We start from the raw sequence: 18,519 nt of genomic DNA, 5'->3' as shown, positions 1-18,519 counted from the left end.
AGATCAGTTGACATCCCACATGCTGCCCAACCAGTCTTCCTCAAGACTGTCAAGATCATGAAAAACAAGGAGAGACTGAAAAACTATCACAAACTAAAGCAGAGTGGAGAGACATGACAATTAAAAACCATGTGGTACCCTATGTTGGTGCTTGGACCAGAAGGAGGACACTATTCAAAAACTGGTCAAATCTAAATAAACTCCTGAGTCTCGTTTTTAAAAAATAAATAAATAGGGTGTTTTCAACCCCAATTCCATAATACTATGCTAACGATGAGAAAACATCAGACAAACCTAAAATAAGGGATATCTCACAAAATATCTGACCAATGATGCTCTTTAAAGCTATCAAGGTCACGAAAGACATGACAAGACAGAGAAATTGTCATAGATTGAAGGAGACTAAGCAAACAAGATCATAAGAACAATGTGATATCCTGTTTTGGATCCTGGAACAGAGAAAGGACATTTGTGCGTAAATTGGTGAACTCTGAATAAGAGTCAGTAGTACTGTGGCAATGTTAGTTTTAACAAATGCACTCAGGTTACATAAGATACTAATATTAAAGAAATTAAAACATAAACTCTCTATATTATTTTTTTAACTTTTCAGTAAATCTAAAGGATTCCAAAACAAAGAGTTTATTAAAAACAAACAAAAATTTTAACTGGCATAGTTTTTTTTTCCCTGACTTAACCATGATTGCTAAAGAATGTAATAATCATCAATGAATATAAAGTAGGGGGAGTAGACCAATGGTTTGTAATCTATGTAAATCATTTCATCAGTTTTAATACGTTGCTATTAGAATACAATGCAATTTCAAGGCATGATAAAAGATTGGCAAATCATAAAATTTTTGTGTAATGCTTAATATTTCTGGAATGCTTATTTTTCAGCATTTTAACATTTCATTTTTCCAGTTTTATTGAGATATTATTAATATCCAGCACTACATAAATTTAAGCATCCAGCATAATTTCTTGACTTACATGCATTGTGAAAATAATGACCATAGTAAGTTTAGTCATCTGATCCCCTCTTCTGAATATGGTTTCGGGGTTTTTGTTTGGTTGGTTGGTTTTTGTTTTTTGGTTTTGTTTCCATTTTTGTTCAGTCATGTTGAATTTTGACATTGTGCTGAACTGGAGAAGAATTTAAATTTTTGATCCTGGTGCTTGGGGTTAGAACATTATCGTGTCAAGATGAATTATCATCCAGCCACTCTACACCATCCCAGGTGGGTTAAACTCTTTAACAAAGGCAACACATCTACTCCTTTAGACAGATTTACTGTGACGGAAGAAACTAAGGAACAGATACTGAGCATTTCCTGACTACACCCAACATGTTCCCACTGATTATTCGACAGAATAGGGTGAAGGCAGAGCTGGTGGGAAGACTTGAAAAAATAATCCTCCCTTCCAAACCACAGAATTAAAGAATGTTTGCACACCCAGAAGACGCACCCGTGTAGTTTACATCAATTATGCATATATCCAAATGGGTTTCCTATTTTCCAGTTTCCCAAACTTTGGTCTTTTGCATTCTACCTTCATCCCATATGTACATATCCCTGCCTTCATTATTTCAGTGATTTTTTAAAGGATTCATTTTTTTATTTAAAGGGAATAACTATCCACACAATACTATTTGTTATTAAAAGGGACAAAAGACTGATTTGGGCTACAGAACTTTGAAATGTTATGCCAAGTGGGAAAAGCCCTTATTATATGATTTGATTTCTATGAAATTACCAGAATAGGCAAATCATAGCAAAAGAAAACAGATTAGTGGTCCCAGGGGCTGGGGGAGGAAGAAATGGGACTGACAGCTTAATGGGTATGCAGTTTCATTTTGGGATGATGAACAAGTTCTAGAATTTGAATACACCAAAGATCACTGAATCCTATACTTTCAAAGGGTGAGTTTATGGTGTGTGAATTATATATTATTACAGTTATTTAGGAAACAGTTACCTATTATGATAAGTGGAAAGTAGTATCCTTTGCCATAAATTGGAGATAAGCGTTAAAATATTATTCAACCATAACAAAGGAAATTCTGCCATTTGTGACAAAATAGATACACCTTGAGGGTATTAGGCTAAGTGAGATAAGTCAAGCAAAGAAAGACAAGTAGTATATGATATCACTTATATGTAGAATCTAAAAAAGCTGAACTCAGAGAGAGTGGAATGGTGGTTACCAGTGGGAGTGGGGAGTTGGGGAGATGTTTTAAAGGATACAAACCTTTATCCTGGGTGGCTCAGTGGGTTAAAGCCTCTGCCTTCTGCTCAGGTCATAGTCTCAGGGACCTGGAATCGAGCCCCACATCGGGCTCTCTGCTCAGCAGAGAACCTGCTTCCTCCTCTCTCTCTGCCTCTGACCTGGAATCGAGCCCCACATCGGGCTCTCTGCTCAGCAGAGAACCTGCTTCCTCCTCTCTCTCTCTCTGCCTCTCTGACTTGTAATCTCTGTGTATCAAAGAAATAAATGAAATCTTTTTTAAAAAAAAGGATAGAAACCTGCAACTAGGAGATAAATAAATTCTGGAAATTTAATACATAACATAGTGGCTATAGTCAACAGTACTATATTATATACTTGAAAGTTGCTAATGATGTATTAAATGTTGGCTAAGTGAATTCTTTTTTAGATTCCAGATATTTCATTTCCTTTAATGAAGTTGTTTCCAACTTTTCAAAATGAAAAGAGAAAATTTCCAGTTTTTTTTTTAAATAGTATTACTCTTCCTATAAACACAAAGGCAATTAAAACAAATATAACAGCAATATTTAATACTTTCCTGGCTACTTCCCCTGGACAAGTGACTATTTACAATGTATCTTCAGTATTAAGTTCAACATGTAAGTATTCAGTTAAGCATCACCTTGCTGTGATTTGACGAACAAGGGAAATTTCTTTGTTTCTGTAATGTTGGGGTTTTTCACTGCATTCACTACCTGAGCAGACATGCTTTTTTAAAAATCTTCTTCGGTTTTATAATGTCATTTTTCTGAGTATTTCTTGAAAACCACATCAATAGAGCAGATGGCCCACCTCAAGAAATATTTTCATGAATTCCTAGAATATAGAAACCTGGGACTCAGCCTCCCCTTTTTGCCCAATGGTTGTTGCAATGTCTATGTGTCTGCAACTTACATATGGCTTTGGGCTTCTATAATTCACCAGGTTTTTGTTTTTTTAAGTATTTTTAATAAGATTTCATTTATTTATTTCAGGTGGGGGGAGGGGCAGAGCTTGCTGGGGAATTTATTTTTTTTAAAGATTTTTATTTATTTATTTGACAGACAGATCACAAGTAGGCAGAGAGGCAGGCAGGCAGAGAGAGAGGAGGAAGCAGGCTCCCCACTAAGCAGAGAGCCCAATGTGGGGCTCGATCCCAGGACCCTGGGATCATGACCTAAGCCGAAGGCAGAGGCTTTAACCCACTGAGCCATCCAGGTGCCCCGGCTAAGTGAATTTAAATTTAAAAAGCTAGACCGTAAATGTTCTCACGACAGAAAAAGAAATTATAATTATGCAATATGATAAGGGTGTTAGCTAATATTATGGTGATAATCATATTGCAATATATAAATGTATCAAACCAACACATTGCCTATCTTACAAAATGTTATCTGTCATTTACATCTTAATAAAAAATACACACAAACTATGGAAAGAACCTAGATGTCCATCAACAGATGAATGGATCAAGAAGATGTGGTATATATACACAATGGAATACTATGCAGCCATCAAAAGAAATGAAATCTTGCCATTTGCAACAACATGGATGGAACTAGAGCGTATCATGCTTAGCGAAATAAGTCAAGCAGAGAAAGACAACTATCATATGATCTCCCTGATATGAGGAAGTGGTGATGCAACATGGAGGCTTAAGTGGGTAGAAGAAGAATAAATGAAACAAGATGGGATTGGGAGGGAGACAAACCATAAGTGACTCTTAATCTCACAAAACAAACTGAGGGTTGCTGGGGGGAGGGGGTTTGGGAGAGGGGGGTTGGATTATGGACATTGGGGAGGGTATGTGATTTGGTGAGTGCTGTGAAGTGTGTAAACCTGGTGATTCACAGACCTGTACCCCTGGGGATAAAAAATATATGTATATAAAAAGTAAAAAATTTTTAAAAAAAAGAAAAAAATACACACATACAATAAAATTTTAAATGTTCAAGATGACCAAAAGTCATCTCAATGTACCACCAATGTAAATTTTACAAAGTCTTGGGGCACCTGGGTAGCTCAGTGGGTTAAGGCTCTGCTTTCAGCTCAGGTCATGATTTCAGGGCCCTGGGATCGATCCCCACAGACTCTCTGCTCAGCAGGGAGCCTGCTTCCCCCTCTCTCTCTGCCTGCCTCTCTGCCTATTTATGCTCTGTCAAATAAATAAATAAAATCTTTTTTTTTTTAATTTCCACAAAATCTTTCAATACCATGACCAGTATCCTGGTCTATGCCTCTTTGTGCACATGTGCAGACATTTCCCTAGGGGCGGAACTGCTAAGTCAAAGGTGTAAGCACTTTTATCTTCCATATGTTCACTCAGTCACTGCATTAAAATAATTTATCAAGCCCCTAAGAAGGGCACTATTGCATGGAGCACTAGGTGTGGTGCATAAACAATGAATTTCAGAACACTGAAAAAAAATTAAATTTAATTTAAAAAAAAAAAACTTGAAAAAGGATGTTACACAAACAGTTAAAAAAAAAAAGATTATCAAGCCCCTATCAAATGTCAAAGACTATGCTAGGTATTGGAAATAGTGTGGTTGACAAAGACCCTGATGTTATGGATTCTGGTGGGGAGACTGCCGATGAACAAGAGCATAATGGGTAGCATAATAATTGTGCAATGGAGGGAGAAAAGGCATTGTAAGGGGTTCAACAATGATGCAGGAAAGATGCTTTTTTACTGGGGTAAAATACACATAACCTAAAATGTACAACTTTAACCATGTCAAAGTGTACCATTCAAGAGCATCAAGTACATTCACAATGTTGTGCAATCATCACCTATATCTAGTTCCAAAATATTTTCATTTCCCCAGAAGGAAACACCATGCACAGATGGGTGTGATCAGGGAAATGGTATCTGAGCAGAGATTTATTTAAAGGAAGAGCAAGTGAGAATCATGGGAAGATGTGATGGTCTTGGCATGCTACTACCTTCACCCCCAACCTACATACCTCTGTACTATTATTGTGTTCTACTTTCCTTTAACATAATTCTTTTCTTTTATTACTTAAAAGCAAACTGCTACCCATATGACAGAATATCATCTGACATTTTTTTATGTTATTCTTAAGTTGTCTTTTTTTATTGTGTTGTTAGCATACAGTACATTAGTTTCTGATGTAGTGTTACATGATCCATTGTTTTCACACTAACACCCAGTGCTCCATGCAATACACGCCCTCCTTAACACCCATTGCCCGGCTCACCCATCCCCCCACTCTCCTTCCCCCTAAAACCCCCAGTTTGTTTCTTGGAGTCCATAGTCTCTCGTCGTTCATTGACTATATACCTGACCATAATCAGTCAAACTGATCAGAATAGCCTTTCTCTTCCTCTTTACCTCAGTTAGACTTTACTCCTTCTTGGCTAGATCTGACTAAGGGCTATGACTTTGAGAATGCAACACTGTCAGTTGAGATCTGGGCCAACATGTCGGGTGCTGGAAACACAAGCAAGCCTTCTGAGCTCTAGAAACCACCAAGGAGCTACAGTGCAATAACCACAGGCACTTTCATTGAGTGCTGATTGAATGCAATAGCTGCCCTAAGCACTTTACATACATTGTGCCATACAAACTTCACAACCTGCCTGCGAAGTGAGTAAGTATCATCCTCATATCTCAGGTGAGGAAAGAAAGGTTCGGTTGTATTTAATACTTCCCGAGGATCTCACATCCAGTAAGTGGCAGAGCTACGTCTTGTCTGAGTTTAACCACTACGCTTTTCTGCCTGCCAGCCTTCCCAGAGACCAGCAGGCATATACAGGAGAGGGTGCCTAGTAGCATGGAAATAGACCCAAGAGACTGAGCTCTACCTCTTCCAACTGACTGAGCCAAGCTCTCACAGAGATTGTTTACTGAGCACCTATGAAGTAGATTCTCAGGTCTTTGGAGTATTTTGTTTATCATGCTCACTCAAACCCTGGATATCAATTTGGGGGATCCTTTCCAAGAAAAAGAAACTCAATTCAAAATATCTTAACCGAGTTATACTTGTCTTATACACAGCAACTGTAATGACTCTCACAAGTATAATGTTAAGTAATAGGCAACATGAAAAAAAAGTATACATGACTGTGTTTAAATAATGTTCAAGAAAAAGCACATTAATCTAAGGTAGTAGAAATCCAGAAAGTGGTTATCTTTGAAGAGAAGAGATGAATAAGAAGGTGGAGTCATAAAGGGGTTTAAGGGTACTAGATGATTGATATAGAGAGGTGATAAATGATTGATAAAATATATACAGTTTTTTAAAGATTTTATTTATTTGGCAGACAGAGAGAGATCACAAGTAGGCAGAGAGGCACGCAGAGAGAGGAGGGAACAGGCTCCCCGCTGAGCAGAGAACCCAATATGGGACTCGATCCCAGGACCCTGAGATCATGACCTGAGCCAAAGGCGGAGGCTTAATCCACTGAGCCATCCAGGGGCCCCAATATATACAGTTTTATATCTAGTTTCTTACAAATATACGTGTATATAAAATATATATTCATACCTATAGTTTCTTAAAAATTTAAATATACACTTATAAACCCAGCATTCATACTCTCAGAGATATGAAAATGTATGTCCACTAAAAATATGCACATGAATGTTCATAACAGCTTTATTTGTAATAGCCAGATTGGAGACAACCTTCAGTGAATGACTGGAAAACACATTACAGTTGGTCTATACTATGGATACTACTTGTCATAAAAAGGAAGGAATGACTGCTATGTGCAACAAGTTGGTTGTCTATCAAGATTACACTAAGTGTAAAAAGCCAAGCTTTATCAAAAGCCTACACAATGTGTGATTCCATTATATTATATTATATTATATTATATTGTATTATAATTATACATGGACATGTGTCACACATGTCCATGTATAATGTCCATGTATACATGGACAAGTATAATAATAACTTGGACATGACAAAGCTATAGTGTGAAATAATACATGTACAAAGTATTCATTTTAGCAAAGACTGGAAACATTCATCGAAAGAAACTGATGACATAGACTGTGGCACCATCTATTTCATGGGAAATAAAGAGCTGTAGAAAAATTAAGGACATGAAAATACCACCAAAATAAATTAAGTAAGGGGGAGGAGATAAGTACTGTGTGTTTTCTGCACTGATGAATCACTTAATTCTACCTCTGAAATTAATTTTTAAAAACACTAAAAAAACTAAGTAAGTAAAAAATGCAAGATTCAGAACAGTATTATAATATGCTACTTTTATGTACAAAAAGAGGTAAGAGAGAGAAAGAGAGAGAGAGAGTGAGTGTGCGTGTGTGTGTGTGTAAAGAAACTCTGGAAGGTTACATAAGAAATCATTAATAGGGAGCGCCTGGGTGGCACAATGGGTTAAGCCTCTGCCTTCGGCTCAGGTCATGATCTCAAGGTCCTGGGATCGAGTCCCACATCCGGCTCTCTGCTTGGCGCAGAGCCTGCTTCCTCCTCTCTCTCTTGGCCTGCCTCTCTGCCTACTTGTGATCTCTGTCTGTCAAATAAATAAACAAAGTCTTTAAAAAAAAAAAAAAAGAAATCATTAATAGGGGCAATCCATTGAGGTGACTTGTTCAGAACTAGAGGGATGGGGACCTAGACTGTACACATTTTAAAAGAAATTATCAAATACAACAGAAAGCCAATGGAAGAAAGGGTAAAAATAAAAGGGTTCCAGGAGAAAGGGGAGCAGAAATTGGGGTCATGATGTGAGCACCCCAACAAAGGCTCACCAATGTTGTTGGTGGAAGAGTAGAACAGTGATTCCCTAATCCCCATGCAAAGTGCACTTGGTAGGGTTAATGAATGCTGAGCCCTGCATGTGGCTGACAGGAAGGCATTTTTAACAAGGAGGTGGTTCAAAGCCCCAACGTCAAGCACAGCATCTGACCTATGGAACATGACAGGAAGTGTTTGATAAAGTCATTCATTTGACCTTATTGACTTTTCTTTCTAACTTTCTAGAAGCTTTCCTTGGCAAACCAGACTGCATAAATTCTCTTCCTTGTAGAATTCCCATCACGATGAAATGAATGAAAGGACACTGATTCAGGCATCTGAGTGCCCTGTGGAGGGTTTGGACCACCAGACCTTCCTGTCTAGGAACTGCTATGAGGCTCAGTCTGGGTTAGGAGAGGATTTTTTTTAACTAATTTTTTGTTTATTTTCAGCATAACAGTATTCATTATTTTTGCACCACACCCAATGCTCCATGCAATCCGTGCCCTCTCTAATACCCACCACCTGGTTCCCCCATCTTCCCACTCCCCCGCCACTTCAAACCCCTCAGATTGTTTTTCAGAGTCCATAGTCTCTCATGGTTAGGAGAGGATTTTGAGGGGTGTTCAGTGAGAATGAATCCCTGGTGACTTTTCCATCTCCTCACCTCTCCATCATCTGAGAGTGCACATACCCCAGGGAATAAGTCACATGTTTCTGGAAACAAAGCAACTAGCATTTTCCTTCTTAACAAGGAGCCATGGGGATAGAGTCCCCAAGAGTCCCCAAACTGTAAATATCCTACTGCATCCCTGGCCCCCTGCTCACCTGCCCCAGGACGGGGCCAACACATCATTCCCTCCACCCCAGACATCAATTTTTCCCCAGCCATCACAACTTGAAGGGTCTCCCTCTGTCCTTCCTGAAGGCTTAGCACTGACCTCAGGATCCCCTGGAAGTCAGTGGAGGAGGAGGTTTGCCAAGACCATCTTTTTGGTGACACCATCCTGGTAAGTGAGTGAAGGATGGGGAAGGGAAATGAGCTGGATGGGACTGAGAAAGAGGAAATCCTTCTTTTTCTGGATACCCTAAGAAAGAGAAGTGTCTGAGACCAATTCTATACCCTCTGAGTGGATAGAGGTCACAGGGGACACACCTCTGTAGCAGGTCATGAGAAGAAAGAATGGTTAGGGTCTGCAATTGAGGGACACCCGCACACATGGGAGAGATTGAAAAACAGCTCTCTCCACTGTGGGTGGCGGTTCTCCAGATGTGGTCCCCGGGCTAGCAGCAGCAGCATCCCTAGGAACTTCCTAGAAGTGCTGATTCTCAAGCCCCAGCACAGACACTCCAGGGCACAGCTCCAGCCCTCTGGGAGACACTGATGCAGATCAATGTTGAGGACTACCACTCTAGTGCAACCAAGGACTTCATCTCAACAACCAAGGACAGCTGCAAATGTATTGCCAGGAAGGGACTCTCAGTTACATGTGCAGCCCAGAGAACCTGAGCATTACCTTACAAAGTCTCAAAGAGACCTCTGAAAAATTGTGGTAAGTAGTAAGAGGTTTGATCAAGAGATCAAGAGATCTCTTGAGGTCAGCAAAGAGGAAATTACACTGCTTCCCTTCCTGAAAACCCCCTTTCGACACCTCTTCCACCTCCAAGGTTCCTGGCAGATATCTGCATCCCTCCCCTTGTTCTCACAACACCTCAGAATCACCTGTCACCTCTCTTATACACACCTGTCCACCTACTGTGTTCTCCCATGTACATCCTGCCCCCTTTCAGCTCACCGTAAATCTTTCTGGAGACTAGCATTCCTCGATGGGCAGAGGGAAGATAATTGCAACTGTCCCTCAGAACAATGTATTCCTTAAAATATAACTTAAAGGAATTATACTAGTTACTAAGCATGCTTATATACAGTACTGGCAACAGGCCTCTGAAGATGGCCGGCCTGCTCAGGGTGGAAGGTCACCTGCTTCATTTTTCCATTATCTCCTTCTCCAGAGAGCACCTGTGGCTAATTAGATGATCCCTTTGAATGTGCTTGCTCAACTATAAACTTATATTGCTTGACCAGATATACTTTGCCTTCCTTCTTGTTTATCTATAAGGCATATGATTAATGTGTAGCCTTCTTTGGCTCCTCTGTTGATTACTGTCTATACCTAATAAACATGGAACTGAGAAGTTGTTCAGGGCAACAGTCTTTTCTACTGTCAATCCCTGCTCCCTCTTCCTTGCAGCTGACTTACAGCTCTCTTACAGCCTCATTCTTCTCCCATGCGCCATCAGAAAGTGGCAATAATTTTAGATGCTTGTGACTGAACAGTTTTCCTAGCAAGTGTTGACAGCAGAGTTTAGCTTTGAAATGCTGCTCCTCATGAAATGCACTCAGAGAAGCAATGACATGTGAGAGAGCAAAAATAAATCTGTCCAGACGGGTTATGGTGCAGGTGCAAGCTGAGGGCCCCTAGCATCGCTTTCAGCCTGACTCCTCATCGTCGGGTGTGGCCAACATCATCTCCCACTGCGCATAAAGAAGTTGTGATTCCTAGGAAGGCTCAATACTCCACACACCTGGGTGGTACTGTCCGTTAATGGCCAAATCTTGGTTTTGGCTCAGGTTATGACCTCATGGGTCTTAAGATCAAGACCTGATTCAGGCTCTGCGCTCAACACAGAATCTGCTTGAGTTTCTCCGTCTCCTTTAGTGCCTCCTTCCTTTCGCTCTTGCTCTCTCCCTCTCTGTCTCTCTCTGAAATAAATAAATCTTTAAAAAAGAAGAGGAAGAGGAGGAAGGAGAAGAAGGAGGAGGAGAAAGAAGAGGAAGGGAAGAAGAAGAAGAAGGAGAAGGAGAAGAAAAGAAAGACTCAACACTCTACAGATATGATCACAAAATGCCTCTGTTGTGTTCTTGTCCATAATTGCTTTTAAGCCATGGGGACCCAACCAGTTAAGCAATGAGTTAAAGAAGATCCTCTCTTTGCTGAAAAGAGTCAATATTGAGATTTTATAAAAATATGGTTTCACTTACTTGTGAAGCATAAGGAATAACATGGAGGACATTGGGAGATGAAGAGGAGAAGTGAGATGGGGAAAGTGAAGGGGGACACAAACCATGAGAGACTATGGACTCTGAGAACAAACAGGGTTTTGGAGGGGAGGTGGAGTAGGGGGTTGGGAGAGCCTGGTGGTGGGTGTTATGGAGGGCATGTATTGCATGGACCACTGGGTATAGCACATAAACAATAAATTTTGGAACACTGAAAAGAAATAAGATGGGGAAAAATGCATCTGAACTTTAAAAAAAAAAAATGTGGTGAGTAGTGCCATGCTGGGCTTTACCTATATCATCCATGTATCATAAGAGAGCTATGTGACCCCTAACACACTCTCTGTAAATGTTCATCAAGTGAAAGGAAGTGTCTCTGTGCATACCAGGAGGTGGAGACTTGGAAAGGCAAATGCAACCAGGCTTTGGTGGTCTCGTGTGGATAGGATAAACACATGCTTTCTTGGGGTTTTTAGCATGAAGTTTCTCCTAAGTCCCAAACAGCTGAAGCCAAAGCAGAGATTAACTCAAAAGTCATCTCTGATACTACAGATTACAATGGTCTAGGATGAACTCCCAATTCCCTTCTAAATACATGGGAAAATAAAACCAGGACCATACCAGTGTTAAATGGGTGAATGAGAATATTATCACAACATGCCTACATGTGGGCATTTCTTTAAATGTTGGTCTCACATTGGTCACTGTTTTCATATCCGTTCATATTATAAACTCACTTTTCTTGTCATCATAGTTCCTACAGGAGTAAGCACATGGCACACTTTGCTTTCCATCAAACAGGGATTTGGGGACATTGTTGTCATTTTTAAGAAACCAGCTTATTTTTGAACCATCTGGACTATGTCTGGGAGTTTTCTTTTGAATAAACTTCTTAAATGCTGTTTGCCATTCTATAACAATGTATATTTTCCTGAGGGTACAAAAGTATTCCAACGGCTAGTGACAGCCTCTCTAGAACATAAGAAAGTATAAAATTTTTTTTGTCCTGCAAAACTACAACTAATGACAAAATATACTTCCAAAAGACCATTAGCTTTAAACCTCCAGATACTCTTTTTTTACCATGAAAGTTTTCTTTAAAATCTCCATTTACCCAGCTTTCTGGGTTCATCCGTGGTCATGGTCTCTGCGTCTTCCCAAACATATACTGGGTGCTGTCTCACAAAGGATGAAAGTGGGTTTACTACAGTGATGACGTGGTAGAAGATCATAAATGCCCCCAAATCAATTTGGCCATCACTGGAAACAGTAGAGCAGTGCTATCTGTCCTTGTATTCTTGGTCATTAACCTGAAACGGATGCAAAAATTGTATCATGTGAAGGAAGGATGAAATGGAAGGAGGGGAGGAAAGAGAGGATAAAGGGAAAGGAAGACAAGGAATAAAAGAGGCTGATAAGATTCCCTCTCCCTGTACTGGGTTTCAGTTTAGGTTTGATCCAGCTTAATTTTGTTTTCTACAAAGCGCTACTCCACTAAAAACACAAAGGTGTTTATGGGCAAATGTCTAAGTTCTCTCTAAACACATGAGTTCAGTTTTTGAGATGCTAACTATCTCAGGCATGGATGGGTTTGTTGGAGAGAAACAGAAACCTATGGATCTTCACAGAACTTCAATCTCGATGGGAAGCCAGGACAGGAACTCCATTTCTGACTCCCAGTTTTACGTTGCTTTCCTCTTCCCTTTTATTTCTTTTACAGTAGACACAGATTGTCCATGGAACCAAAAAACCAAAAAAATCAAACAACAATCTCAGAATTCCTCCTTTTGGGACTCACAGAAAAGCCAGAGCATCAGACTCTCCTCTTTGGGCTGTTCCTCTCTGTGTACCTGGTCACCATCTTGGGGAACCTGCTCATCGTCCTGGCCATCATCACAGATGTCCACCTCCACACGCCCATGTACTTCTTCCTCTCCAACCTGTCCCTTGTCGATACCTTCTTTTCTTCCACCACTGTCCCCAAGATGCTGGTGAACCTTTGGACCCAGAACCAGGCCATCTCCTTTGTGGGCTGCCTTGCTCAGATGTACACCTTCCACCTGTTTGGGACCATGGACAGCTTCCTCCTGGCTGTGATGGCCATTGACCGCTTCGTGGCTATTGTCTATCCTCTACGCTACTCAGTCATCATGAGCCCTTGTGTTTGCAGGTTGCTGTTGGGGGGACCATGGCTGATCACCAATCTCCAGTCACTTGTCCACACCTGCCTCATGGCTCAGCTGACTTTCTGTGCTGGCTCCAAAATCCCCCACTTCTTCTGTGATCTCATGCCCCTGTTGAAGCTCTCCTGCTCTGATACCCACACCAATGAGCTGGTGATTTTTGCTTTTGGCATCATCATGGGCATCAGCCCCCTCTTGTGCATCCTTCTCTCCTACACCTGCATTTTCTGGGCAGTCTTCAAGATCCCTTCTGCTCAGGGCAAGTGGAAAGCCTTCTCCACTTGTGGCTCACACCTCACTGTGGTATCACTGTTCTATGGCACCATCTTTGCCGTGTACTTGCAACCCACATCTCCTGCCTCCTCCCAGAAGGACAAGGCAGCTGCCCTGATGTGTGGGGTGGTCATCCCCATGCTGAACCCTTTTATATACAGCCTAAGGAACAAGGAGATGAAGGCAGGCCTGAAGAAGCTCGTCAGCAAAGCAGTCTCTTCTCAGTCTTAGTGTAGAACAGTTGTTTGGGCATTCAGCTTGTTCCATAACCAATGTTGGGTGGTGGGAACACAGAGATACATCCCATCCCTGCCCTCAGGGCATTCAGAATTGAGTGGGGCATAGACATGTGTCATTATGGCCCAACGTGGTAAATGTATCAAAAAAATAAATGAAAACCTTTGGAAACTCAAAGGGAGAGTTGTGCATTTTCCCCATGAAGATCAAAATACTTCAAAGAACTCTTAAATTGGTCCTCTCTGGGGTATTGGGCTTATGGGATTGCTACCTGGTTAATACAGTTGAACAAAAATTGGCTACACCATTTTTTTTTTGGCTACACCATTTGTTTTTAAAGATTTATTTATTTATTTATTTATTTGACAGACAGATATCACAAATAGGCAGAGAGGCAGGCGAGGGAGGCTGGGAAGCAGGCTCCCCATTGAGCAGAGAGCCCAATTCGGGGCTCGATCCCAGGACCCTGAGATCGTGACCTTAGCTGAAGGCAGAGGCTTAACTCACTGAGCCACCCAGGCACCCCTGGCTACACCATTTTAATATTGATAAAGACAATACATATTAGCCAGTTACATCACCATGCTTCCTAAGTGACATGGAGAAGGAAAGTGAAAGTATCTGTTGAGATTAGCTCACTTATTATTTGCTTCAACAGCCACCAGCCTTGTCTCAAAAGGACCTTGTGGCCACCTCTTGTGCTCATGACTTTGGGGATCTTTGTCATAATCAGGCCTCCCATGTGCACCTCCCCCACCTCCCATGCATTGGATCATAAGAGACAATGACATCTGGCTCCCAGGTATTGTGATTCAGGTTGGCGATGAACCCTGCAATCTGCCTTTTTAACAGGCTCTCCAGGTGGCCATGAGCAGGAAGTACACAGTCCTCTTGTCTGAGGACACAAGCCCTGGACAAGCTGCAGAGTCCATGTGTTTCCTGTGATGTTCATCACCTGACTTCAAATCCAATCTAATTCTACAGGCATAATCAGAAACAAGCAGATAGGATGGGCTGGCAAGCATGGAAAGTTAGTGCTGGAAGGTGAATTGTGTCCTCCAAAAAAGATGTGTCAAAGTCTAACCCCCCAGGACCTGAGAATGTGACCTTACCTGGAAATAGGGTCTTTACAGAGGTAATCAATTTAAAATGAGGTCGTTAGGATGGGTCCTGATGCAGTATGATTGCCAACCTTATCTAAAGGGAGAATTTGGACACAGAAGCACACACAGGGAGAAGACCATGTGGAGATGGAGGCAGAGATGATGGTGATGGTTCTACAAGCCAAGGAATGCCAGAGAGTGCCAGCAAACCACCAGAAGCCAGGACCGAAGCGTGGAGCAGATCCTCCCTCACAGTTCCCAGAAGGAACCAACCCTGCTAATACCTGATCTCTGACTTCTGGTCCCCAGAACCATTATACAATAAATCTCTCATCCTGTTTGTAGTCTTTTGTTATGGCAGTCCTATCAAATGAGTACAGTGAGTTTAGGAAGACCAGGCATCATGCAAAGACCACACCCAGATTCATCCCCTCAAGCCCATGACTCACTGCATGTCTGGTTAAAAGTCTGGGTTACATCTGCAGGAAAAGATGAAGGATTTAAGTTGTATGGATTCATTTTCTGGGTCTCAATGTGATGACAATAATGAGATTTACTGAATGCTGGGTACAGTGCTAGCCCTTTGGAAACAACAACCCTACAAGGTAGGTGATAAAAGTTCTTAGTTTACAGATAAGGAAGCTGAGGTTTGCAAAATGAAGCTGCCAAAGTTCAAACACAGGACCCATCCCAAAGGCCCAGATCTTAACATTACATGATACTGTCTAGGCGTTGGCACCTAGAGCAAGGATGTGTAAACTATGACCCTTGGGCGAAATCCAACCACAGCCTTTTTTGTATGGTCTGTGAGCTGAGGATGTTTTTTATATTTTTAAATAGTTGGGGGGAAAGAAAGACTATTCTATGACAGATTAAAATTATATAAAATTCTAATTGTAGTGCTCACAAAGTTTTATGGGAACACACCTATGCCCATTAATTTATGTATCACCTACGGCTGCTTTCAAACTACAGGGCAGAGTTGAATAATCTTGACAGAGACTCTAGGGTGCACAAAGCCTAAAATATTTACTGTCTGGCTATCTGCAGAAGGAGTTTATTGACCCCTTTTCGATAGAAAAAGTAGCAACTGATACTCAAGTAGATCCATGAACCAGAAGCATCAGCATCATAGGGATTTTGCTAGAAATGAAGACTCAGACATCATCCCAAACCCCTGAATCATAATTTTAACAGCAACCCATAGGGCTTATATGAGCCTTAAAGTTTGGGGATCACAGAGATAGGGCGAGGATGGAAAGGAGGGTTATAGAGATGTGGGATCCAAATAGGCCTTCAGTTCAGAGATACAGGAGAACCGGATCTGGGGCATTTTTCCACGGACGTTTTCCAGTTCCCTGGTATAGACGTGGTTCTGGAGAGGAAAGTCCAAGAACGACACCAAACGCTTTGGAAGAATTGCAGCTGCAACTTGAGGATATGGCCACCAGGTGGCGACAGTGCTGTTTCACAACTTGGATTTAAAGCGGCTCTTTTATAAGGAATAACACAGAGGACATTGGATGAAGAAGAGGAGAAGTGAGTTGGTGGAAATCGGAGGGAGAGAAGAACCATGAGAGACTGTGGACTCTGAGAAGCAAACTGAGGGTTTTGGAAGGGAGGGGGGTGAGGGGATGGGTGGCCCTGGTGGTGGGTACTAAGGAGGGCAGGTATCGCATGGAGCACTGGATGTGGTGCATAAACAATGAATCTTGGAACACTGAAAAAATAAAATTAAATTTTTTTTAAAAATTTTAATTAAAAAATAAATAAAGCTGTTCTTTTTCAGAAGCATTTATCCTGGCTGTAAACTGCCCCAGTTCCCCTACTCAGGTGTATCATCCCCTGGGAGGGACAGCATGTGCAAAGTTCCCGTGGTGGGACAGAGCCTGGGTTGTTCAGTGAAATCACACGCGGAGAGGAGTGTCTCCAGGCCACGGCGAGGGGAGTGGGGTGTGTGGGAGGCTGTGGAGGACAGTGGTGGTCAGTCACCATGGGCCTTGGTCCACAGGGCAGAGGGGGACAATGACATTAAGCAGGGATGTAGGGAGGGCCCAGGTTTCAGAATTAATCCACTGATGAGTCATCCCATGGCTTGGGGGTCAGAAACCTTCTATAAATGGCCAGATAGTAATTATCAGCATTAGAGATCATACAGCTTGTTATAATGACTCATCTCTGCTGTTCCAACATGGAAGTCACCATAAACAATACATCAAAGAGTAGAAACTGAAACTTGAATTTCATATCATTTTACATGTCATGAAAGTCTTTTTTTTTTTTTACTCTTGCAAAAAAAAAAAAAAAAAAATGGGTTGACATCATCAAAATGATTCAGAAAGATTCTCAGTGTCTATCTACCTTCCGTGTACTTCTCTCCCTGCAAATTGTAGTGACAAAATAGAGCATGTGCCTTCCTTTTTTTTTTTTTTTTTTTAAGAAAGTAAAATATATTGCAAAAATGGATCTGGCTCTTTGGGTTTTAGTGACGGGCCTATGTTCACTCCTTTTCTCTCCTCATCCCAGAAATCCTCCCACATGGGTTCCCAAATATCTCAACTACCAAAATATTTCAACTGTCACCCATAAATAGGAAATCAGGAGGAAGTTTCCACCTTCTGTATCTGCTGGCTGGGCTCCAGGATCGCAGGGAAAAAAACTACTTAATCTGAGAGTCAGAAAATTCTGTCTTGAATCTGCCATCCAGTGTGAGCTTTCTAACATTATGTATTACTGGACACATTAATCCTACGGTTACCACTAAGGCTCCCTTCATGGACACTAGGTTTGAAGTTTTAATGATCAAAGTTATCAAAAGTAGCTCACGAAATGTTTTCTTTTGATTTGTTTCCAACCATTTTAAAATTTTTTTTTAAGAAGGTCATAGTTCAAGAGCCAGATTTGGCCCACAGGCTCTATTTTGCAAATCCTGGTCCACATGGATGGAAGTGGCAAGAAACAGAGAGACCAACAGGGAACAAACAGTGAGCGGTGAAATGGGCTGAATCCTAGGACCAGAAAATGAAGGGATGGATGGAGCCACAGGACATTTGCATAGCTAATGTCTCCTCAGCTTTGAGATTTCAAGGCAAACCCCACTTCCTCAAGGAAGCCTCTCACCCACTCCCTACCCCAGCTATATCAGGTGCCCAAATACATTCACTAGTCCTCATTTTTCTCATCACATTAGTGATTTTATATTCATTCGTGTGATTCTCTGGTGAATGTCTATTTCACCCACTTAACTATGAGCTGAGAGCTGAGAAATCATGTTTTCTGGCTTTATCTTCCCCAAATCCAGACAGCAGCCACTCAAAATATAGTTGTTGACTGAGCAAATGAATGAATGAACAAATGAATGGATGAACAAAGGAATGGATGGGGAGGCAATGCAATGACAAGATTCTAGGAGGTAGGCTGGGTTGGAACAGAGACATCTAACAGTCAAGGTTAAGTTGCTGTGGTATGCAATGTAAACTCTCCCTCCACTCCCCCAAACTCAGTAAAATCTGTCACACAACCGGGAACCCTGGCAAAATCAAGGCAAGAAGCCCATGCACCCCATCCTAGAAACGAGGAAGAGCAAGCTCACCATGAAGCTATTTAATTCAGCAATAACAGGAGTCCATGAGTAAACAAACATCTAGTAATTCTCCAACATCTCAAGCAAGGGTGT

General features: G+C 41.3%; 1 protein-coding gene across 1 annotated transcript; it reads left to right on the top strand.

Moving 5' to 3' along the window:
* Positions 1-8,838: 8,838 nt before the first annotated feature.
* On the top strand, positions 8,839-13,901 carry OR1I1 (olfactory receptor family 1 subfamily I member 1). Its single transcript, XM_082710579.1, has 2 exons — positions 8,839-8,996; positions 12,768-13,901. The coding sequence occupies exon 2, from the start codon at positions 12,784-12,786 to the stop codon at positions 13,732-13,734; it is 951 nt and encodes a 316-aa protein (XP_082566705.1). The 5' UTR covers positions 8,839-8,996; positions 12,768-12,783; the 3' UTR covers positions 13,735-13,901.
* The last annotated feature ends 4,618 nt before the right edge of the window (positions 13,902-18,519 follow it).

This window comes from Mustela nivalis, assembly GCF_964662115.1.
Source record: "Mustela nivalis genome assembly, chromosome: 1".
NCBI classification, from domain to species: domain Eukaryota; kingdom Metazoa; phylum Chordata; class Mammalia; order Carnivora; family Mustelidae; genus Mustela; species Mustela nivalis.
The sequence above is the reverse complement of the archived record's forward strand: the minus strand, read 5'-3'. Positions and strand labels throughout refer to the sequence as shown.